This window comes from Contarinia nasturtii, unplaced genomic scaffold (genome assembly GCF_009176525.2).
Source record: "Contarinia nasturtii isolate CC-2019 unplaced genomic scaffold, AAFC_CNas_1.1 Cnas_scaffold_695, whole genome shotgun sequence".
NCBI lineage: Eukaryota > Metazoa > Arthropoda > Insecta > Diptera > Cecidomyiidae > Contarinia > Contarinia nasturtii.
Window position 1 is genome coordinate 1,358,698 of NW_022198046.1, and position 26,455 is coordinate 1,385,152.

General features: G+C 33.4%; 2 protein-coding genes across 4 annotated transcripts in view; both read right to left on the reverse strand.

Annotated features, from left to right (window-relative positions):
• The window catches only part of LOC116340477 (inositol-pentakisphosphate 2-kinase), a 56,735-nt gene that overhangs the window by 22,383 nt on the left and 7,897 nt on the right, over window positions 1-26,455 (reverse strand). The window lies entirely within an intron of this gene.
• On the reverse strand, window positions 710-25,253 carry LOC116340478 (protein BTG1-like). Its single transcript, XM_031766995.1, has 2 exons — window positions 22,903-25,253; window positions 710-2,354 (listed from the first exon to the last, which is right to left on the reverse strand). The coding sequence occupies exons 1-2, from the start codon at window positions 23,632-23,634 to the stop codon at window positions 2,340-2,342; spliced, it is 747 nt and encodes a 248-aa protein (XP_031622855.1). The 5' UTR covers window positions 23,635-25,253; the 3' UTR covers window positions 710-2,339.

Here is a 26,455-nt window from a genome sequence, read left to right on the forward strand (position 1 = left end):
TGTTGGTTTGCATAAAAATGTTGTTTTTTTCGTAAATTTATTTATTGTTTTTAATTTCCAGTAAGCGTGTATCTAAGCGACGTGTCGATGGATAATTTTTGACTTTGGTCGAACACACACACGTTGTTAATACTGAAAATACCCAAAGAAAAATCACGCAAACCGTTTTTTTTTCTAATGTAATGTCCGGGATGCGAGAATATTCTTGCTATAGTTTACATTAAAATGCATACGGTTGCATGTTATTATTTATGAGAATCTAACAATGCAAAAAAAAAAACGATTTAAAACATTTCATTATGGCCACATGTATTTGTGTGCTCGTTGTCACACCATCGAAAAGAAAAAAACAAATTTGAAAAAAAAAGTGGAATTAATTTTCGTACATTTCGTGCATGAAATTCTTTTTGTTCTAGAGTCACGGGAAAAATTGACATAATTTAATGAGAAAAAAAGGGAACAGCTGATTAGTTCAAAGCCTTAATGTAAAGCCAGTGATGATGAGCTGTTTATTTGATTTCAATTAGGATTATTATGGGGTGTTTGTGTATGTTTGAGTGTGAGTCGTTGGCTATAAAATTCACGAAATCCCTAATTAATTACATTGATTTGCATGCTGCTAATTTAATCTATTTGATTTTTAATTTTAACTTGTTTTTGTATGATTATTATTTCGACCTATATTTCACTGTATTATTATTTGACTCTATTATTTTTTTTTTTTCAAGAAATTTTACTCCGTATTATGCTCGATGCGGACATCAGAATCGACCGACAATATGAGAGTTAATTACTTTGGACACACACACACAGAAAAGTTGTATCGTATGATTGTGCTTTATCAATTATTTTATTCGCAACATTAACGATGGTTCGTCGTTTGGAATGGAAATCTCATTCAGAATATAAATGGTTTTATATCAAAAGAGATTTTCTGTCGGGGTTAACTTCTTTTTTTTGAATATTTTCTGCGCTATCTTTTCCTTGTCTATTTACATGGTTCGCTTATTTGAGTTTTATTCATAGTTTTAAATGTTGTAACGACTTTAGATTATAATTTTTTTTGATTTGCTATTTCAAATTTTCTTAATTTTTTTCTGTTCGTCTGTTTTATTATGTTATAGTATGATGTAGTTTTCGTTATCGAAGCATGTTTCTGATTGAGTTTTTTTTGTTAATTGGTGAAAAAATTCAAATTGAATTGTCACAAACGTACTTGGGGGTCTTTGTTCAAATATATATTGAAATTGGATTCAATATATTGAACAAAATCATCGCGCGAGTGTTTGAAATTCGTGGTCGGGATGAGAGTGATGGGTTGTATGCTGAGCGGCTTCAAAAAACAATGGGTTATTTATTATTTTCTTTTGTCGGTAATTTATTTTTTGTTCTGCTTAAAAATTGTGTATTACATTTCTGGTTTTAAAAGTTTCCGGTTCGTTTTTTTTATTTGCAATGATACTAAAGACATGTAAATGGCTACTTTCCAATAATATTTGTTTCTTTGTTCTGCTATAAAGTTTATTCAATACGTTTTGGTGTTATTCCAAAGAGAAATTTGTCATTTTGTGCAATTGTGGTTTGTTTTTATAGTTTATCTTAAATCTGAACATGCGAAAGTACGTCCCTCATACAATTTAAAATGAATCATTTTCAATTTCAGCCTGAAATTCAACAATTTAATTGAGTCCTGTCGGCCCATTCCGTACATCCTATATTTCTTTGTAAATTCTGTTTTGTATCATTGCACCAACGCGAGCGTTGTTTAAGTTCTTTTAAATCATATACTCTTTTTATATATGTTCCATTGTCAATTTGTTTTTTCTCTTTTTTTTTACGTTACTCTCCAACTCATTCAAATGTTGTTGGGGATTTTTTTTTAAATAAACATTTCATCGGTTTTAATAAATTTTACCATTTTTTTTCTCCTATTTCTCATTTCCTATTATTTTTCTTTTTTACAAGATAAAAATAATAAATAAAATATTTAAATATTAGTTACATTTCTTTCGACTTGGATTCAAGTAGCCTTGAAGATGTTTTGATACTCAAAATTATGTTTGCTATTTTTTTGTTGTTGTTATTGGTGTCGCCGCTTCTGCAGCCACTGCGACTCCGGCTATGTGAGTCTTTGTCACAAATTACTTTTTCCATGCGATGTATTTTCGGGTTTTACTTTCGTTATTCTTTGCTTCCTTTTTTAGCGGATTTTGAAAAAAAAATATGTTGAAATTGTTGTTTGTAGTGCGATTTGGATATGTTGATCACGTTTTTTTTTTGTTGTTGATGAATTTCGCTGAATCGCACATGGTCCGTATATCGTTCGTTGAAAGATCAATTTATCCGCACAACACCTGAAATTCCATTAAAAAAAACAATCAATATAATTTATAGTTTAGAACTGTCAGAACAAAACAGCCAATAACTGTTTTGAATCTATACATATATGTGAGATTTTTAATTACAAAGTGCAACGAAAAATTGCTTAACCGCATGTCACTCAACTCAACAATGTGGTGGCAAATGCTTTATTAGGAAAATTGCACGAAACAGGTAAAATCGATTTTGTTCATTTACCATATACAGACTACGTTATAGTCAGTGCACACAAACGATTGAAGCAAAAGCAAAACATCGTTCAATATATATGCATATATTCATTTTGGCCACTACAAATGTAGCATAAACATTTATGGTGAACCGAAGTAATAAAGGCTCTGCAGTTGCATCGTAGAATGTAGTAGAGACAAACGTACAAGACAGTATTCGCCTTTGCAAATTCACTCAAATGGAAGTTGGCAACATAGTAGACAATATGTTTTTGTCGTCGTCTTGTTGTTAGTAAGTACGTTATAAAAGTTGAAAGAGACTAAAATGTTTTGAATTGTTGAGACTTTATGTATGTCATCGAGCGTTGACATCAAAGCTCATAAATATGGAAACTGAGGCGTTCGCATGCATTTACAAAATAAAATCAACACCCGTTAAACATTGGAGAAATCATATATGCTGCACGCGCTGAAGTACAATCACACGGGACCAAGTGTATGTGTATAATTACAAATCTGAATGGAAAAAAAAATTGATTGTTTGTTAAGATATAGCTGGTGGGCCGATAATAATAAGTTTGCTTGTGCATGAGACAACTTTGAAATAAAAAATAAATAAATACATTTTTTTATTGCCATTATAATGAATAAATTATTGCACTAACGGCTAAAGTCGATTGAAGTGTCGAAGTGACGGTTTTCACTGGCGCACACCCGAAATCATCGTCAACATCAAACTTGATCAAAAATGGGAAAAATATGGTTACGACCAAACGATATTATGAAATGCAATTGAAAATAAAATGCACAAAACCGCATTACAAATCAATGAGATTTGAAAACGACGGTGATGACGGTCAAAACCAATGTAGACAATAAGTACCGATGACACATACAATATTTTCAACAGCAATCCAAAAATAACAATCAACTGTCCGCGTGTGCTATAGCACGCTTGTGATGTTTTTCAAAAAAACAGGCACCAAATTTTAAAATGGATTTTGAAGCTTGTATGTTTTTGTTGTCTAATTATGGCTGACGTTTTTTTTCTTGTGGTTTCTTTACATTTGAAATGTTCATAATTTAACCCTGTCACTTTTTTTAAATCTTACATTTGTGCCATATGGATACACAACAGAAATCGAGATAGCACAAGAGAGAGGAGAACAAATCATGTTTGTGCATGCTCTTGGCATGAAGGAATGGCGAACATATTGCGTATAGACATGTAAATATGTCGATCACAAATTGAAATGGTCAAAATTAAAACGAATGAACAATAAAAAAAATCAAGTGGGTTTTATAAGCTGCTTTCGCGACTTAACAGCGAAAAAAAAAATCAGTGAATGTAAATAGAGGAAAGTAGACAACTGATTGGGAAGGAAAATATTATAATTTTATGCACAAAGTTGAAATGATTCATGCAAGTTGAGTCGCAAAGGCGGAAAAGACTTCCGTGAAACCGGTAAACATTGCACACTTATACATGTAGATGCAAATTATACATATTGCATGCACCGAAAACTCCAATACCGAAACATGGCTATAAATCTATTATCACCCATTTCTATCTTTGTTATTTAGCACTGAAATGTTTCACGACTTGATTTCTTTGCGTTGGTATGGTCGCATCGATCGATCTACACACAAAACGGTTTATTCGTATGCATCTTAACCTGATGAATTTGTTTTTTCCGTAAATAATCGTTTGTAATTGGCAGCTGCAGCAACAACATTTAGATGAAGAAAAATGTGTCATTTCACGTTTCACGTTAATGCCTCTCACGATGTTGTATTATAAACTATATTTATAATAAATGAGCTTGGCGACTGACGTTCAAATTATTTCCTACTCTTAATTTAGTTCTGGTGTTTATGTGTTTGCTCTCCCCTTGCAATTGTCACATTTCGCATCGGAATTGAATTCATTTTCAGGAAATAATATTTTACCGATGTCAACGCCAATGCATTTGATTTGTAAAATGGTAGCGAAAATTTGAAGCGGCAATCTCTTAGTGCAGATTTCAAATTCAGTTTGAATATCATTTTGTGTGTGTGTTGAAATTTAGATCATTCAAAAACTATCTATCGCTGATATCTTAGAAGAACTCAGAAAATCACCAAGCGAAAAAAGAAGGTTTCGAAATGATGTCGATTCATTGAAATCATTTTGCATTTTATTGAATGTTTTTTTTTTCGTTTCGGTTTTTTCGTAATGCCGATGTATTTTTTCCACTGTAAGTATTATGGCGTATTCATCGCATATGTTGTGCGTACTTTTTATTCACGCCACTTGCCAACATCGTTTATAACATCAAAAAATGGTATAAAAACTAGCGGAAATTTGAATATAAAACAATTTAGCGAACCCAACAAAGGCAAAATGAATGAAACACACGATAAATAAAACAACAAGGCAAAAGAAAAAGAAGAAAAATCAACCGATTAAAAAAAATGATTTTAATCGATTCAATCCATCAATTGATATGCGATATTGCTTTTGCAGTCACTTGTTTGAAAACGTTCACATGAGGTGAATGTATGAATATTAGGCCAAAGTATACACACACAATGCGTTGCGATGTAGTTTTTTTTAGTTTGTTTCTTCGCGTTTTTGTAGTTGTTGCTGATGTGGTTGTTGCGTTTAGTTTCTAATTTCAACGGGGTCGTTCATTGATTTCAACAATAAATTCGTTAGTAATTTGTGCTGCAGCATCTATGTGTATGGTGCGCGCGCGCTAACTCTACAATAACAGCAATGAACAATAAAATGTGTAAATTTGTGTTTAATGCCAACTTGAAAAAGTATTGTGTATCACATTGTACGTTGGGCGCGATTGTATTCGTAAAAGTGGAATCGGTTTTTTTTGTGTGTTGTTTGGCTGAGAGTTCAATAGCCACGCTGTCGTTGCGAAAAAAAACTAGCAAAACTATCAATTACTCAAGCCCACAGACTGTGTATACAGATATGTAGATGTATACGAAAAGCCAACAAATTCAATATTACAAGCAATTAGATTTTAACACATTCACAAAATCGCATAGTAAACCCAAACATGCGAACTAAACGTTGTGCATTCAACGCTTTTTAACGAAACAAATGCAAAGAAAATGTTTATATGGTAAATTGTACGGCGCGGCATTTGGACTGAATGCACACATTGGATATGTGATTGTCGACTGACAGCATATGACTTGAGCAATTGAAGAGTGCGATGTTCAAATCATGCTTTTATGTCCAAGCCGCACCATGACGGTCGCGTAACAGTCTCTCAAAATAAACGTTTTATTCGAATACAAAATTGGCATATGAAAGAGGCGTTGTTTATTTTTCTCTGCATCTCTTCGCGAAGTCAACACTTACGACGATGGTTTTTTTTTAGTTGTGATGTCAACATGAATGTAATTTTGCTCGTTTTTTTTTCTATCTTCTTTCGCTCTCAGCGTTGCACTTCGAACAAAAACGAAAAATATTGTGTAATATTTGCTCTGAAAAAAAAAAAATTGCGAATAAAACGCGAAATATTGGCGAGTCAGAGATCCAATATGAATAGGATAACGAGTAATAAAAACTATTCAGTTTGAATTCGCTTAATTTTTTGGTATTGCATAAGCTACAAAATCACCACGGCACTGAAGTGAATCACACTGAGTAACAACAACAACACAATACCATATGTACAAAAACAAAACGAACTCACAATGTGTGTGGCGACGAAAAATAGTAACGTAATAAACTTCATTCGCATCTCGATAAAAAAAAACACTACCAGAAAAACGTAAATTGTTTGAAAACATAATTCCACCAAAATTATCGATTAAATAATAAGGAGTCAATTTCATTGACATTTCTTGCAAACGGTAGATTGGATTGACATTGTCACATTGGTCATTTCGTGAACTATGACTAATCGATCTACGTTGATTTCATCACGGCTATTCGTTAGTCATTAGATATTTACGATTTGATAATTTCAACATATGGATGACTCAATCTATTGCTTTTTTAATGTCAAAGTGTTTTCGAATATTTTAATTGACTTTGAATTTTAGATCAACGTCTTTTTTTTTAATTTCAAAGCTAGTTTAAGCCAGAATTTGCTGACAAAATCTGTCATTTCATTAGAATCAAACATATCATTTTAAATACATAGGTGATTTCGTTGAAATTGAAGGTTTTTTCATCAGTAAATATGAGAAGTACAGTGAACTAAACAATTACAGCAGATTTAAAATAAATATTTGAGATTAGATTTAAATCACGGTCAATAGATGTTTTTTTTCGAGCACATTCAAATATTGTCAACAAAAAAAACCTTTTTTACTTCAATTCATAGAAGAAAAAATACGATGGCGTGGACATACTATTTAAACAGACGTGATCTTTTCTCCATACCCTTCTGTTTGAAGTATTTCTTTCAGCTGTTATAATTCTTCGAAAATGAGTTAATTAATAACTGAAAAATTCATAAAGAGCTCAGAAGGTGACACAAATCATAGTGGGGCTAACCCATAGTTTCGGAGCTCCGCGGGAGAAAAAAATAATCTAGTTTATATAATACAATACGGTCGTAAAAGCAATCTAGTTTATACAATGAAAAAAGTATGTATGACTGGCATCTTGTCAGCTGATGACAAAAACTTCACATTCCAAGCCATATACGTGTGCCTTCATATGGAATATTCTGTATAATGAACGTTCGAATTTTTATATATATTTTTTTTTGTTTTAATTTTTCATTTGTGGTTTGTTTTGTTTGGTTTTGAAGAAAGAATATATTCTTTTCGATTGAAACAATAATTTCGTTTCGATTTCAGAAATGTCAAGACAATAAGAGACGCCTCTTTATTTTCAAGCCCATAGAATGTTGAAAGAAGTTTGGTTGGTGTGATGAATGGTAAAACCATAGCAACTCAATGCAATTGGATGGAATTGAATGAAATAAGGCTAACAATGGATTTCCTTGGAAGAGGCACACACAAAAACTGAAGCAGTACAACGAAGTTATGTACCAGATACAAAAACATCAAGAACGGAATGGAACAATAACAACGACGAAGAAAAATGAGGAACAAAGCAACGACGTAAATATGGCAACGTTGAAATACTTGACGTACGAGAAATGTGTGTTTTTGTTATAATTTTGTTGATGCTGGTGCGTACACAAAGAGAATTAAGACGCACTGCGCAAAATTAACTTAAATACGTATAAATTCTAAAGCTTATAATCGACCAGCTGGAAGTTTTAATTGATTTAGTCGCATTTACGGATAAAACAATGGCATCATATAGACTTAATTTAAATCACATCATCTATAGCGGCCTGGAATTATGCTTCAGATTATTTAAACCAACTCATTATTAGCCGCCATATGTTTTTCTTTGGAACGACGAACGGAAAAATGCGCGTCACATTTTGTATAATTATGTTGGGAATATTACAAATTCATAAGAAAGATGCAACGCGCGTTGTTTAGTCGAGAATATTTTTCTGCATTCGAAAGAACACTTCTTTGAAAATACAAAATTAGTTTTGTTTTCTTAATCGATTTTTACATGTAGACACACAGTTCTGTATATTGACTTTATTCCCAGACGTTTATACCTTTTTTTATGTTTATGTATTCTGTTGTGTTTTTTCGTCCAAGTAAAAAAGAAACTAAAAAAGATAGAAATAAACATAAAATTCGATGTAACACATTTCAGTTCGTCAAAAAATTGGAAACATTTTTTGGAATAAGATGAAAGCAGAAGATTTTAGCCTTTGATAGATTTTTCTTCTTAAATCTTTGATTTTAAACGCAGTTGAAATGTTGAACGCGTAAATACGCTACAAACTGAAATGATTCTACAACAATGTTTTCCATGGTTTTTTCTATACCTAGATACATAATTGGTTTGCTTGGTAAAGAACACGAAAGACGAAACCGAACAAACACACATCCAGAAAAATAAAACACAAAGAGAGTTTTTCTTCAGAGCGCAAATCAAAAGAGAATGCCATGACACAGAATTAAGAACAGATAAATCACAAAGAGATTGAATTGTGAAGAAATCGACTGTAGACTCGAATGAGCACACATAATAATGGTTCAGGTATATGCGGGCTATTTCCTCTGTTTCGCCCAGTTTCTTTAGAATAAGAAATTTAGACCTGCTACAAACACTAACAAACTTGTACATACAACAACATCGCATAAGATAGTGTGCCCAAATATCGATTTCATTTGTACATACACGATTGTTTATAGTTCAGTACTTGACTTCGTCTGGTTCTATTCGTTCAGTTGGTTGGCTCTACTTTTAGTCGACATACGTTGATATGATGATGTATTTGTATTAGTTTTATCCCGATGTTTCATATATGGAAAAATTTCAATGAGAAAAAGAGAGCTCATTTCATGAGAGCTTCCATTCTGAAGAGTCGAAATATTCGTTTTCAAGTGACTCTTCAGTGCGTCGTGATTGAATCGACTGAATTCAAACTCAAACACATATCACATATATAAATAACATTTTTGCTTCGCACAAACACTTGCTGCGTACATTTACTTCACTCGCGTCAACATTTATTTCATATATAATATTGGATATTAAATTGACGAAGAAATAAGCAGTAACAATAAATGTGTTTTATGATCGACAATTAGATGTTTGACTTGTTTACTCATCTCTCGCACGACTCACATTTATTCTATGACCAAGTGACGAATTATAGAGCGAGTGAGTCAATTTATCGAATGAGATGGAAAATTTAAGTACGTGCATTGTTATTGGGGCCGTTGATGCTTATACTATTTTCAATTTTCATCATCATTTCCAACTGAACTATTTTTTTGTTGCGAGAGTAATGGAGTTTTATGCCAGCAACATAACGTAAAAGCACAACACGAAGGCATTTCACTATTATTCTGTGTTTAGATTTCTGATAAATTTAGAAGTCATTTGTGTCGATTGATGTTGTTGCTGGGTACTTAAGCTTCCCAAGTGTATGTACTATCAAACATTGACGTTCATTTGACCTGATAAGAAAACTTCAACTGTCATCATTAAATGTATTCAAATTCATGCAAACGGACTTCTCTCGACAGTTCTCGTGGGATTTAATTTTCGATTTTCCAGTTTGAAATGTGCTGTTTGATTTTCAAGTCAGCAACAATAATGGCTACGAAATAAAAAAAAACATTGTTTTTAGCTTTGCTCGTTTGCTTGAACAAAAAAGCACATTTTCAAAATAAACGGCACGTTTAGCATTTGTAAGTCATGCATTAAAATCTGTGACAATGACAGTTCATAAATCCGCATTTTTCTGCTGTGCACTACAAAACAATGGTGGAATGAAATGAGACAAAATAAATCGATTTTTCAGCAACACACGGTGTTCGAGTGAAAACCAGCAAAGGGGGAAAATAAATGTGAACGAAGTTGAATTTATTTTGTAAACTATTGTTAGAAAAAAATGTTCGCGCATTTGATGCTTCGGACATTTTATTTATCAACTGGAGAATTTGTCTCTGTTCGGTGTCTCGTCTCTGAGCGAAATGCGTCAATTCATTGAAATTAATCTGCGCCTTTCAACATGCGATTGCTCGTTTGTTTGCATGTCTAAGTGATCACATGTTAAACAATCAATTTAATATGACTTTTTCTTTATCGTTGCATGTTGTCAACGTTTCCATTTTTACATTCGACTGAATACGATGTAGAGCAATAAAATCGTGCGATTTTGTCTATCTCTATATCGGTAATGTATGTGCATGCACTATTATTTCAAATGTTTCGTTTTTTTTTCTTTACACATCATTTTTACGCTAAGGGCTTTTTCCATATAAATTGTTGTTTTGTTGTTGTCGTTTTTTTCTATGCTCGACATTTCAATCGAATGGAATATATTCCACACAAAAAAAACTAAGTATATTCAACTGGCTTTGTATAGTTCAATGCCATTTTTGCATATACTCTGACTAAACGCAGCTTAGCGACGACTCAAGAAACCACATCAAGTTTGAACCATCATTGGCTCTTTCACTTCAGGTTTAGTTTACATCTCTTGTGGTTGCTGCTTTTGTTATTGTTTTTTTTTTCTCTGCTCGTTCGTTTGATGCCATTTACATGAAAATGGAAACGGCGTCAGTCGACAGCCGACATCAGTCAGAGCACAAGAAAATCACGATCATTTATGAATAGTTGCAGATAATTGATTTTCTCTTAAATTTCTTTCGTTTAATCGTCGTTATTCACGACCGATTTTATTTTCCATCTTTTTTCCTCGCATTTGTCATATGCTGAAGAATATGATGATGTCGGTTTAATTCGATCTCGATCTCTTTCGTTTTCTCTCTTTCACTTTGCTCTATCTTTCTGCGGTGGCTGAAATTCGTTTAGAGCTTGCAGTTCATAAATTCGGAACACGAAATCACAAATCGTGAAGAGACGAGGTGCTATGAATACGAACTTTCTAATTTCCATTTTTTTTTTCGTTACTTGGATTTTTGTTTTGCGTTTCTCTGAAGGCGCACATACTGCATTCGGTGCGTCCCACTATTTATGGCCATTTCTCATAATAATTTGTTTGTGTTTTTTTTTCTTCTCTCGATTTCTTTGGTAAACATCATTTTGAATTTCTAGCGCCTTTCAAAGCAGTATATTTTGAATAAGTTCCCACTAAATTGTCGATAGATACATAAGTGTCAACATCATGACTAAAGACACGAAAAACCTCTTAATGAGAGTCAAAAATGCTCAATGAAAACAACACTGAAGACAAATGAATAACGACAGGCACTTGAACGCAAAGAAATAACAATAACAATTTTTTTTAAAGATAGTCAAATCGAGGCCGTGCCAATAAAGCTGTATATTAAGTTTTTAAAAACATGCATTCACTTAAAAAACCGCATGCAATAATCAATTTTGAAATAATGAGCGCGTATTTTTTTGCGCAATTCAAACTCATCAATGTGTTTTCTTTTGTATAAATTTGGCTTGCAAATTTTTGTGTTTTAATTTTTTTTTGGTGTCTGTTTGAAATTTGCACGATTATCTCGTGAAAAAATGTATATATTTTTGAATTCCATAGCACATTTCTCTGTTGTTTCCAATTTAAATGGGCTGTTGTGATCGAATACAACAACAATCACAAAGACTGTTACAGTTTTTATCATTACAGCAAATATAAACATATTCATTCGGTTCTAATTCTTTTCTTTTGTTATCTAAAATTGACTTTGGTTAATTCATTTTTTTATCACATTTACTTGGCAAGGCTGGCTGGCACGAGGTAAATAAATAAGTGCGCGCCATGAATTACGAATGTCATAATGATAGCGAAGCATTTGTATGCGTTTGATGTCCTCATCTATGTTAGGCAGGTTTTAATCATTAATTGCGCTTACGGCATAATTTTATACGACAATCAAACATCGATTGACCTTTTCGTCAAATGTGAGACAGTAAACATTACAGATAACAATGCTATAAAAAGCTTTGAAGTGTTTCATTTCGTTGCACCAATACATACAGAAAACATATACCATTCGAAAGTTTTACAACAAAATATATTTCATTTTCCAATTGATAAATGTTTGACAAAGTTCATCACTAAATGTTACTTTATTGATTATTTCTTCATTATTCATTTGAAACCACACCGTTGACCGCAGGCTAATGGTTCCTATAATTCGATTCTCTGCATTTATTTCTCGAATTTTCGAATGGGTTTTTCGTTTGGCAAATACTATTGTGTACACATTCATGCGAACGAAATTCAATTTGCATAACATTTTATCACATGCAAAGAATCACACCCATGTGCAGACATCTACAATTTTCGAGAACGATTATATATGTTAAAACGATGGTTTGTATGATAGTAAGCTCGGTTGGTGTTATAAGAACACGCAAGCCAATTTAATTCTCCACCAATTTGAAGAAATTAGTCATAGACATGCACCAAAATTTATAGATATAACATGAGAGAATTTTGTTGATTCTTTTCGAACAAGAAAAAAAAATTGGAATTTGAAATGAGCAACAAAATTTGATTCTGAAGTATTGTACAGTAGACAGTAAAAAGTTTTCGTTGCGCATCAGGCAAGTAAATAATCGTGTAGTATGATTGCTATACGTAGGCGAACGTAAAGATGAATGCGCATTTGAATTGACTTAAGAAAACAAGCAACTATCAGAACTCAAAACATGTTTTCAGCCACGTACACCGAGTCACACAAAGATTTAAGCGAAATTCTTCCACTGTCAAACACATCATGTTGTTTTTTGTTGTGATTAATTTCAATGTGTGTTCATGAACACTCACTTTACACATTGTTATCATTTATATGAATCGCACGGCCGATTTCATGCTCGCACATGAGCACACTCATATTTATGCATGTGTTATTGTGTATACATATATCATATTGCTCGTTTGAATATGACAATGCGAATGTGGTGTGTAAAATCTTAAAATAAAAATATATACGGGTTTTGATATATAATATTTTGCGTTGAAAACAAAAGAAAACCTGTTCGTCAAATACTAGCTGCTTCGTCAGCGACATTAGCTTTTAACTTCATCGTCATATGATACGATTCGCAAGCAAAGCAAGAGCAAAAAAGAAAACGAAGAAAAAATAATAATAAATACGCACGAATTAAATCCAGGGGAAATGAGGCAGATTCGAGAGAGAGAGAGAGAGAGAGAGAGAGAGCTGGTGAAAACGGGAGAAGAAACAATCACCATATTAAATTAATCAGAATCAAAATAATAACCAGTTCACAAAATGGTTGTGCGCGATTCGTGAACGGTGACGATGCCAAGTTAAACGGGGACATACAAAAAAAACAACTCGTCAAATATATAATCAGATATTCTTTGACGCCACAAATTTTTTGCTTGAAAGGATGCGGTGTGCATTCATTTTTTTTATTGCCAATGACAATGTGTTTATATTGCTTTCAAATACAGATACTTAATCTGTGAGAATGTGATTACTGATTCACACAATTTGTTCGGTGCAAAAAAAGAGACAGTTAATGCTTTTGGAAAAGTTATGTTTTTGTTCCGAAGCAAATCACTCTTGATTACAGAAATTAGTGTCACATTCTTGGACTTTCCTCAGTCTACCTGAGAAAATCGTGGTAGTGTCAATATAATTCTCACTAGCCTCTGATCGACGCTAATTAAAGTGAAAAATTGGACACAGCAAAAAAAGTTAAATGAGTTGCCATTTGCAGTCAGCGTGTAATCTTCTCTCTCTCTTTCTTTTTAAAACTGTTTTTTTTCTCTAATTCAAAATGAGGCCTTTTTCGATTTAGCGGTGAAATTTCTCGATTCACGAACAATGGCCGACTGTAAACTACTCTCAAATCTCTACGATTATTTTAATAAACAGCTTTTCCTTATTAAAATCCATTGCCTCAGAGTAGTATATGATTAGATTCCAGTTGCTGTGCTCTCTAGTTCACGGCGTGTGTGTGTGTGCATATGCTTTGTGTGCGTACCGTTTTCATTTCGATGCCATTTTTTCTCATGCTCAAATCGTTTTTCTATGTAACATCATCATAGTTAGGTTTGCCTTTTTCGCCAAATGGCGAGAGCCGTCCGTAACTAAAACGACAACTGTAGAGCAAACGACAAATTAACCGAAAACAAAAAAAAAAACACACACACACGAGCAAAAAGCAAGTATCATACATCTCGAATTTCTCTCGAGACTTGGTACAAACTCGAATAGAAACTGGATGGTACAAAAATCTCTTTTCGTAGCCGACAGTTCGATATTTGAATCGAATCGAATGTGCGTTCGTAGTTCGCAAATATTGGTGTTGCAGCCACACGGGAGATTCAACACAAAAAAGTGGTGTGCGGGCGACTAATATTCACCATGCTGTTTGAAAATATGGTAGTAAAAAAGCGACACGAAATGAATAATAACAATAACAGTATCAGTGCGAGTGACGATACAAAATATATTTAGAAAATATATGGCCGGAAAAGTTATTGTAAATTGTGTGCTGCCTCTTGCAATATATGCAGTAGATAGTTGATGTGTGGTACTTGGTGTATGGGAGCATGAGCAATTTCACATTTTATTGTTTAAATTTCTGCCATTTATTGAACGTCTTTTTCAGATTGGTTCAATCTTTCTTTCTCTCTATCTTGATTGTAGTTTTTGTTGTTGGTGCGGTTGTTGTTTGAATATTTCGGATAAACATGGGTGGATTGAAAGCTGGCGTCGTGGCTGACGGCATACAAAGAGTGCAAATGTGCGCTATTTAATTTAGTAAGCATATACATTTTATATGCACAACGGCGGTGAATGAAAAAAAAACAGCAACTGCAGAAGGGAGCACCAAGAGAGAAAAAAAAGAGTGAAATAATGCGAGTAGCATTTCGTGTACACGATTTCTCTTTTGGTGATATACAAACGGTCGCTTCACAGCAAATTGGTTTGGTGTTGTGTATGAAGTTGGATCAACACCACATGAACTAAAATGAATTATATGTTTTTATACGTGCGTATTCGGTGTGCAACATACACGTTATGCTGACGATGGTCAATTGCGAAAAAAACGAGCCACCGCTAAAAAATCGCGTCTATAAAGTTCAATTTTTATTTTCAATATATATACGTATATATTGTAAGGTAGAAAGAAAAGAGACAGTTTGTACACAAAAAAAGTGACTTGTAATAATATAATAACGGCAACCGTTAGCCATCAGGCCAATGTGAGCGAAATTTAATTAAACAAAAAAAAAATCTTCAATTTCTCTTTGGTTTCACGTGCAACTGACATCACATCTCCCATTACTTTGTAGTTACTAACATTACTTTGTAGTTGCACGTACATAAAATTGTTATACACATGAATGATATAAATTACGTCTTTTGCTCGCCAAATCGATTCACAGGGTGGCCGATCAATTTTCATTTGGGTTTTTATGAATAGCCCATCCCATTTGCATTTCACTATAGAACTATTTCGATGTTGTTGCATTTTTTGTTTGGTTTGTTTGTTGTAAGAACATTCCGTGCACGAATAGATATCTCAACTGAGAATAAGAAAAATAAAATGTCTTACGTACGTAAGATGAACTTTTCCGCACTGTGATCCACAAAATTCATTTATAACTTATCTTTTACTTGAATTTGAACTCACGAAAAACTGAATCTGACATTAGTTTTGCGATACACATAATTTTTGACACACTTTTTATATAAAAATTACTTAAAATGGGAATTTTGGAATGGAATCAATCCTTGCATGACGACGTGAAACTTGACACAGGGTATTTTTTCACAAAAAGCCAACATTCTGGAAGTTTGAAAATATTTCAATACAATTTAGGGGTACTTCCCATACAAAATTTTCGTTTTTGGGTGAAAAATCCAAAATTTTGTTCGGAAGGTACCCCTAATATGTATTGAAATGTCTTCAAACTCTCGGAATATTATTTTTGTGTGATAAAAATAACCTGCGCAAAGTTTCAGGTCATTACGATATCATACAGGCATGGCTTCCATACAAAAATCCAATTTTTTCGAAATATTTGTATGAAAGGTGTGTCGAAATATATTTGTATCGCAAAACTAATGTCATATTCGGTTCTCTCGTACCCAAAAACCCCCCAATACATATTTTTGGATGTTTAAGAATACATTAAATATCACTTTTGGGGGGAAAATTGAATTTTTCCCATGGATGGCCATGGGCATCACACCAGACATGACACGTTACTCTATCAACCAAAGTCGCTCAAAATCTAATGGTTTCTATTCCTCGGCACCCCCAATCATCCTGCGAAGTCAGATTTTGAATTACTTTTCTGGTTTGAAAGTTATCGTGTTAACAAATTTTTGCGTACAGCGTACAGCGTACAGCGTACAGCGTACAGCGTACAGCGTACAGGGTACCACGCACATACATTCGGACATCGAAAAAACGCTAGATTCGTGTTCCCTGGGTCCTAAAACACCCAGAAAACATGTTTTTTGAGGGTGTTAATTTTTCGACCGATTCCAATACTTTACCTTACACACTAGGTGTGTGCGGAAAAGTAAAAGAAATGCAATTTTGTAAACCGCATACATGATTGAAACACGTTCAAATATTCAATAGGCACGCGTGCGGTCATGTCGATTAAAATTAATTTGAATTTCAAGGAATACGAGTGGAAATGCAATTTAACTATTTGAAGTGAACACATCGTCTATATCTATCGACCATCCCACGAATAAATCTACTTGAATGCGTTCAACTGGGTATGCAATTTCAACGATACGAAGAAAAAAAAACTCAAACTTAAAATCAACAAACTGGGCAATGCCTTGCCATAACGAATGATTATGTCGCTATTTTTGTAGCAATTTTTTTTCCATTACAATCTCTGTGGAATAAATTGGAGGCTAAAGCATTAGTTTGTGTGCGCACGAGACTTACAAATACGTACAAATATATAGATTCAATCAATTCATGCTATCAATGTTCTAATGTAAACGCACACAATACGCTCGGTTCATTGCTGTTCAAACCGATTCTATTTAAATTCATTTTAAAATCGTGCGCACTCAGTACACAGTAGGCAAATGCTTAATTAACTGTAATTCACCAAATAGAACCATCTAAATTGCTAATTTTGTTGTCATTCTACATTTTTTTTTTTGCTTTCGTGACACTCTAAAGTACTCGCATTGGTTCTGACTGAAAGTTGCCACCACATCGAATTGTACAACATGGACTATACACAGAACTTGTACCATTTACAATCAAATAAAACGCATATTGAGCGGAAATTGGTTTTTGGCCGGAGAAGTTCAACATTAACTGTTAAATATGTGTGCTCTATTTTTAACATATAACTGCTGTTGCTGCTTTTATTTAAATTTCCAGCGCCTTTTGGAACACACCAAACGGTATGTTGTTACTTACTTAGCCAAAACTTCAGAGCGCAAACTTTGGAAGAAAAAAAACGATAGAAAAATAAACGATTTTCTGCTAATTAATTGAGCGTGTGTTCCGTATGGCATTCAGCTGTTGGAAAAAAAAACAGGACGAAGCGATTATTTGTTTACAACCATTCGATTCGACTATATGTTTTGTCGAAGTTCCCGAATTCGATTGTGGAACAAAAATGCCAACAGAAAATAACACTAGCCGCAATTGTCATAGCCATATTCGTTTTTATGCGTGCGTGCTTCAATATATGTGTGTGCGTATGTGTGTGTAAACCATAATTATTATTGATTATTACTTGTAATGTTCTTCATTTGGAATGTCGTTGGTGAGAAGCCAACATAACAGCACACCATTCAGCCCAATGGCATTCATCGAGTTTATTTTTGTCAGTTAACTTTATGTGACTCATGACAGCACTCAGCTGTATGCCATTAAAATTTTATCATATGTTCTTCCTTTTTCACATACAACAGCATTTTTATGTTGAAACGAAAAAGTTATGGTTTCATTATCGAAATACAAAAACATGAGCCCGGCCATGTTTTCGACTTTCCTCTTATTTGCTTTTGTTGTTTCCCTTCTGCTTTTATTAAAAATAAAAGCGACCACATTCATATGCATTGATGTGAATATGAAGCATATGTGAGTCGAAAATAAATTTTGGTTGATTTTCAGTCTATTTAGTTTTAATGACGCAACCATGTCGGAATAATTTGGTATTTTCTCGGTGGAAGCACTAACATTTTATCATTAGGATCACATAAATTCTTTTTCACCAGTTTTCCCTTACATTCTCAATCGGGAATAAAGTCGCATGGGAAGTACAGCCGAAATTTGTTCACATATCATCTAATGTGAATGGAATTCTATTGAGAAGTTATTTTTTCTCGTTTCTTTTTTTTCTTCAGAGAAATGAACCCCTAATTGGTGTGAATTGGACATTTAAGATAATTCACATTCAATTGCTCAGTTTGATATTTTTTTGTTAACCTTCAAGCATATGTTTAAAGCAGTCTACCGTAATCAATGGTCAATTGAATTTGATCAAAGTAACTATTTAACGTTTCATTTAATCTGATCAAAACGAGCATTTTCACACAATTTTTCTGCAAATATCATTCTGCCGTTAGCATATCCTTGACATCGACAATGAATAATTTCCTCAAATAAACATTTTAATTCGTCAAAAAAAAATTACTCACTCCAACCGCAAAACACGGATACAATATTTCTTTCTTATGTGTATAGTCCACAAGACGTATTTTAGGTTTTCAGCTGCGTTCGAAATTCCATCATTCAAAAACACAATATAATTAATATATCATCAGCTTTTGTTAGCAGCTGTAAGTTAAAAAAAAAACACACACGTACACGTATAATGTGAAATGTGAAACGACTTCAGTGAAAAGTAGCGAACTGACACGGAAAAAAAATTGAAAAGAAGTGGCGACCAAAAGAAGAAAACAACGAAAAAAAAACAAGTAAATGTGACGAAAGAGGTGTTTTTGTTTGGATTTACACTGAAGACCTTAACGACTTTATTATCGAAATTTATAGCAACGTATGCATTGTATATGAAATTCATAATACGAATTACAAATGCATAATATTCTCTATATCTCAAAACCCATACTGAACAATGTACTTTATTCATTCTACCTTTTTTTTGCTTGTTCTATACCCGTTTTCTTACTCGCTCTCGTCTACACTATTTTCTTTTCTCTTCTACTACTGCTAGATCGCATTGTTATTCAACACAATATTTATTCGAGTTTGTTTCATATTACTTTGCAAACAAAAGTTTCTTACGTCTTTGCAACTTCTCGGTCGGTTGTTTTTATTTCAATGTTTACGATGCTTTTTCTGTGACAACAATGTTGGAAGAGAGAACGCGCGTTGATCACGCACGCAAAGAATTTGATGGCGGGCTTTTGAAATTCTTTGCATAAACGACTTGGGTTTGCATACCATCGGGGAGCAAAAATTCTATTGAATACATGAGTTCATTGTTCAATTGAATGCCTTTGAGCAGGTTTCATGTGGTGCAAAAGTGATTTTTCATTTCGTTTTGAATTTCACACACAACCTTCACTGACCGTTGACTTTCATAATTAAACTATTCGAATAGTCGAATTTTGTTTTTCTTCCTGAACTTATATTTAGATATTTAAGCCACTAACGAAGTGATTAAAAACTAAAAAAGAAATCGAAATATCAAAACAGAGCCTAATTTCCACGTATGATTTGGAAATAGCATTTTTCGGTGGTTGGACTGAGAAAATAGAAAGGTGCGATTTGTTCGAAAAGTAAAGAAAATTGCACAGCGTCTCTCTATTCACACAGATGTATTGTAATCTTGAATGTAGTCGAGAGATTATTGTTTATAACGAAGTATCAGACACCGCCATTGAATCTGCAATTACAATAAAACTGAAACCACCATACAACGAGAGGCAATAAAAAAAACGTCAGTCGTTCAACAATAACTTAATTTCACAAATACAACATCGAAAGGCGCACTAAGTACTGTAAAATTATACTTTCGATAGGCTTTTACAATCGTTAACACACAAGTAGATTGTTTTTTTAAGCTCATAATGGCGATAGAGGCATAAAATGAAAATGTTATTTGAAAACAATTAGGTTCGTTTAATAACGTATATTTGTTCACGTTTCGAGATAATTTGAAAATCGTGAAATACTCTTTTTCATGTTAGCAGTAGATCTAAAGATAAAAATACTTTGTTGATGAAAAATGCGTAAATTGAATCACCATCATCGAAAACAGAATCGGTGTTGTGCGAATGTGTAAATGTTTAAAAAAAAACATCGCGATAAAAATTGACACTGAAATGTAAACAGTCCGCGCAAAAAAACACGCAAATCAAGTGATATTGATGTGTAGATATACGTTGTGATGACACTCACGCAATCGTATTACGCATGAAATTCGTCGCTACAAAAACATTTTGAGTTTGTTTTTGAAAAAGTATCTCATATGATATTAAAATAAATATTATTGATCGAGACAGTTTGAACAACCGAAGAAAAAATACCGAAGGCAGGAAACATGAGTTTCGATTAACATCGCCTGAATTAAAAATAACCGAAAAACATGCCATCAAAAGTCTGGAAAAATAAAAATAATGCGCTCAACTTTTCAGCTGTATTTTTACTTTGTGTACATTAGTTCCATCGAACAGAGTTGGCTTGTTTCATTTTGAACTCTATCTGTATTCGTTTCAACCGAAAAAAAAACATGATTGAAGAAAGTAAGCGGAGTGCTACTAAAAAGAGAAACACGTAGGTGTGGTGGTCTGAATGTGCTCGTCGAACTCGAAACAGAAAAGATGAACAATTCGATAGCATTCCGAAACAATAAAAAAAAAAACATTTCATTTCCAAGGAGAAAAAGAAAGACTTTAGTCCACCAATGAGTATACACGGTGTTGCTATATATCTTAAAGCATTTCAAATAGCATAATTGAACGTAACTCATTCAACTACATATAATTTAATGTAAAAAAAACCTGGCAATAAAAAATGCACGTTTTTGAAAGAAAAAAAAACACATAAATTGAATGTAAATGTTGGAGGTGAAGAGGGAGAGAAAAAAAAAACTGTTGAAATATAAAGATCACATCAACACGACCATACTCAAAAAAGGGAAATTCACGCTCAACAGACTCTCCCAAAGAATTCAGAATGTATGCAAACGTTCAAGAGTTCCACTCGGTCGATTTTAAACGTTTTAAACGTTTTTTTTTTTTTGAATTGCCAAGTATTTTTGATTTCAATAGCACAGAGGGATTTGAAACAAAATAACTAACACAACGAGACTGTTTGCTTTTTGCTTATTTTATTTAATTTATATTATCCTTTCCGCTGTCTCTTTAACAGTCTTTCCCATGCATTCTTTCGTCCTGTTCAAAATGTCTGTTGGTTCGAATATTAACCAATTAAATCATGTGTTTGGGTGAACACAAAAGTTTTTTTATATAAAAAAACACAAACGCTCAGGAACAATAAAGTCGGAAGTTTATCATAAACTGAATAGTGAATACATTGAGCGGGCAGTTCAATCATATTTTACGCTGTGTGTTTAACATGATTCAGTGTGAAAAATTGTTGAAATTACGTGTGTTTGAAATAGATTAAGACATACATCATAAGATTTAGATAACTGTACGTATTCAATGTGAATAGTTTTATGTTTTGAAATGTTTTCATGCCCGAAATGGTATTGCGGTTGATAAGCCATTTTGATAGCGGAATGACTACACACAATATAAATGAGAATTTCATCCTTACGCGCAATACAGCACATTTCTTTTGAAATTCATTTTTGCACTTTACATAAAACAATTGTAATATTTCAATAGTACTAATCAATTTCGTGAGATTATGATACTATTTCTCATTTGATTTTGTCCGAAAGCACGTATACAATAACGAATGGGTTTTTAAGTTTATTTCTTGAAAACGTTTGAAAATGGATTTTATGCTGGCAGTGCAGTGCATGCAGGGTGAGTTTGAGAGGTTTATTAACAACTTTTATGTCATCCCATGTTCATGTAGCATATAAAACTACTTCATACATGTAGGGTGCTGCTGCATATACAATTTTCAATGGATTTATCGTATGTCAAGCATATTGAACAATGCAATGACGGCCATTTTCTGATATATTATGGTGATTGATGTATACATGTCTGGTTTCGGTTCAATAAATGGCAAAGACCATCCGTTGAACCACGCGAAAGCATATCGAAGGGTATAGCTAAAAGAGCCGTTGAACGAAACACAGAGACAAACACAAAAATTGAAAGCACTTTATATGAGTGTGCGTCATGAAATATGGGAAATTATTTAAACATCTGGCTATAGTATACCATGGGATAATTAAAATTAATAAAGTTTTGTCGTGTCTTCCACATCATTTCTCTCTTTCGCATTAATCAAAATGCGTTTATAAAGTTGCTCGTCTCTCGTTGTTTTACTGGTTCTCTTGTTTTAATTCTGAATTTAATTTTCTCTCATTCTCGACTTCATTTATTTATGTCTACTTTTAATGTTATACAAACTCGTCGCAAGTAAGAGCTGCCTTACGACCGTCTCATTCGATTTCGAAAAGAACAACAAACGATATTTTGTTTGTTACCTAAAATGGCTTCATCGACGCCATTTTTTATTTCCAATACTTTTTTGATGATAGAAAAAAAAAACAAGTTATCTAACGTCGCTCTCTACGACGATATTTTAGACGATGTTTTCAAAAGTAGAAAAAGAAGAAGAAGAAGACGAAGCATTTGCCACCAAATCGTTCGATCAAAATGAAATAAAACGGTAGTTCAAAGAAAAAAAAATATATTTAGCAATAAATTGAAAACATACCTTGTTATTGTTGCCGAATCCATCCCATTGTACTTGTTGCATATATTGTTGATGTTGTGTCGATGGATGATGATTATGATTGGCATTCATAGCCTGTCGATGGTATTGAAAAGCTTGTGGATGTGGTTGCGGATGCATTTGGTAGTTTTGGGGTGATAGTTGATGATTTTGAGGAACATAGTTCATGCGTCTTGGATCCGGTACCATATCTTGCATCGGTACTGGTTTCGTTGGTGAATTCGATGGTGATAACGATGTGGAATGGCGCTGTTCGAAACTGGCTAGATCTGGACGTCCAACGCGATCCATTATGAATTCGTCACCACTTGAACCGGTTGAATCTAAATCAGATGATGGACTTGCACGGCTCTGCGAATCGTATAAAACGCAAATTGAACCATTTTCACCGATGCGATAGGCCACCTCTTCTGGATCAATCCACAGCGTTAGTTCAGCTGGCAACATTTTTCGCAGGTTATTCGGTGAAATGCCGACCGCCATTCCGGCTTGTGCAATCAATGGATCGATTTTGCCATTGATTCGAATGCAACGGTAGCCTGAACCTTTTATTGGAACATCTGGATACCAATGACTGCGATAGTGTAACACTAACAAACTTTCCAATGACCCTTTGAAATTTTGCAATTGATCGTTATCGGGCAATGGTTCGACCTTTTTTAGCCGCAATAAATTCATAAGAAAATCGGCTGCCGAATTTACTTCTAGTTTCATGATTTACGCAATATTCTTTTCACGCTGCACGTTCTAGTTAATGTCATAAACAATGCAATGATTTCCAGTTGTGTACAAACAGAGTTGACTATTTGCTGCAAGATGTTCTCTCTCGGTTTTGTGTTGCTTCCGCTTTGTGTCTATCGCTTTATCTCTCTCTCTCAAACTGAGCGTTTTTTTCTTTCGATTTTCGTCTTTAACACACGGTGATTAAATATCGTTTTTTTTTTCGTTTAAAATTATGCTTTCCACGAATTTACGGATGAATTAAAGGCTGCGTTCTGTGAATGTTTTTTTGTTGTTTATTCTTTGCTTGGCTCTATGTTTAATACTCGTTTGTTCGTTTTTTTTTTCTTTTTGGAATTTTTTAATTGAAGAATCTTGTTGGTTTCCGTGGTTTTACTATTTTTTTGTAGTTATTATGTTGTGAAGTTACAATTTTATCGTGTTTTTTTTAGTTTATTTGCTTGTCTGAAGTTGAATTGGTTAAAATATCATCACAGAAATACAATGTCTTCATGTTTTGCTTGGGAATTTGTATACTTTTTTTATATTATGTGTTGCTGTTGTAGATTTTTTAAAAATAAATTTGTACTATATTTTTCCACAAATGTTATTTATTTTCTTGGATCACTTTGATATTTTTTGATGTAAAGAGTACGAAGAGAACGGTTTTTTTTAGATGAAATGTTACCAGAACGAACACATAAAATGTGGAAAGTAGAAAAAAATCGATAGAATATGAGACTATTTATCGATTTTCAGGTTTGTTTAGGTTCAATTTTGTCTTAGCAAAATATCACTTTGGAAAAAAATAAAAAATTTCGTTTTTTCGACAATTTTTTTTTTTCACTTAGACAGCTCAATGTATATTTGTTGTTCCTGGATGTTTTTGCTTCGATTATTTTTCTTCTTTTGGTTATAACATTCGTACACGCGAACACAATATTAATATTTGTATTACGTTCCGTATTCCTATTTTCTTTGTTCTTGCGAGAAAAAAAGGTTTTTTTCTTTCGATTTTTAACCAATTCACGTAAAATTTTCAAAACACTTGTTCTTTTATTTCGAAAACACTATTTATTTAATGTTTGAAGCTGGCGAAGCTTGAAAACAAAAAAAAAATGCGTTTGCAGCTACTTATATTGAGTTGAACAGATGTGACGAAAAATCAATTTTTTTTTCGTGGTAATCTGGAAATTGGTTAAATTTTTATGGAAATTCACTGAAAAATCACATTCAAATGAAATCAGATGAAATTTTGAACTGAATTTTGTTTCTCAAATAGAACTGTGAGGTGTTCAGTGTTGATTTTTATTCACTTTTTGTCGATTTATTTAAAATGAAGAAGTTCTCTTTATATAAAAATGAAAACCAATATGGCCGCTCAAATTTTGCTGCTGCTATTGCTGTTGCTGCGACTACTCAGGGCGTATGAATTGTATGTTATACGAGCTCGGGATATGGAGTAGAAACACAGTGATGTTGAAAAACGAAATAAAACGAACGTTGAATTTTTATATGAGAAATAATATAATGTGTGTTATTTCTTTGCACTGTGTGGAGAGGCTGCTTTAGCTAGCTACTATCCAGTCGACTCATCATCACAAAATGAATACGGTGGCCGAATCGTTGTATCAACGAAGTGTTAGTCTATGGAAATGAAATTGGCGTTGCGGTCGCATCGAATCGGCTTTGCACAACACAAACGCACACAGAGCAAAACACACACACAATATATCGAACCATTCGCAACGTCACCTGTATAAAATCGATGGCATTGTATTTGTGTGCGTTTGTGTGCACGTACAAAGAGCGCTATTCAGAATTGGTACACGTATTTGCTTTCTTTCTCAGTGTATGCGTGTGTATGTCTCTTGAAATAGAGTGTGTACTACGTCTGTGTATGCGACGCTACAAGCCATAGGGTGTCAGCAAATGTTATATACAAATATGTTTTTTACAATTTTTTGTATAAATACTTGCAAAAAATTCAATTAAAAATATTTTAAATCATTTTCAATTTGATTTTTATCTTTATTTTCTATTTTCAAATTGTAAAATAATTTTGAATGGAATGCAAAACATCCTGTAGAACAAATGGATCTCTCTGAGCAAGGCAACCAACAAGCATATACACTCTTATACTGAATACATTGACGTGTAATACGAACGCTTGGTGAGAAAACGGTTACTGTGATTATGATGACAATGATTTTAGTTAGCAAACACAACCAGTAACAAAACGTATTGCGAAGAAGACGACGAAGAGGAACAGTAGATAGAAAAGAGAATGAGAAAAAAAAACAACAAATTATGCTGACATCGAATTCGTGCATTCGCTTACAAATACAATTGCAATTGGTTTGTGTGAGGGCCATAATGGTGACTCAGCATTCAAGTCTGTCTTATAGCAGCTGTAAATCAAAACACACATATGCTGCAAACGGTTTTCGACCACTTTTTCGTCGAATAACCAAAACATTTACGATGCGTTCGAATGCAATTGTATGCACTTTGTATATATGCGTTATGGCTAGGTATACCGATTTAACGTTTTGGCATCAAGCCATTAAAAAATAAACCATTTTCTAGATGTTCGTTTCTGATGATACCACTAAATAACGTAAACAAGTAAACGAGATTTTTCAACAAAGAAACAAAATATCGGAAAAAATGTACTATTACAAAATGCATTTGCCGCTCGCACAAACATCCCCATTGAAGTGATATTTGCCATTTTCTGTACTATAATCTTTTCTATAATCTATATGAATAGAGACAGAGTTGTATATATGCTATTTGAATGCAAACGAGCGAG

Excerpts from the sequence above, each read along its gene's own strand:
- LOC116340478 (XM_031766995.1), bottom strand. The coding sequence starts at position 23,634 with ATGAAACTAGAAGTAAATTCGGCAGCCGATTTTCTTATGAATTTATTG.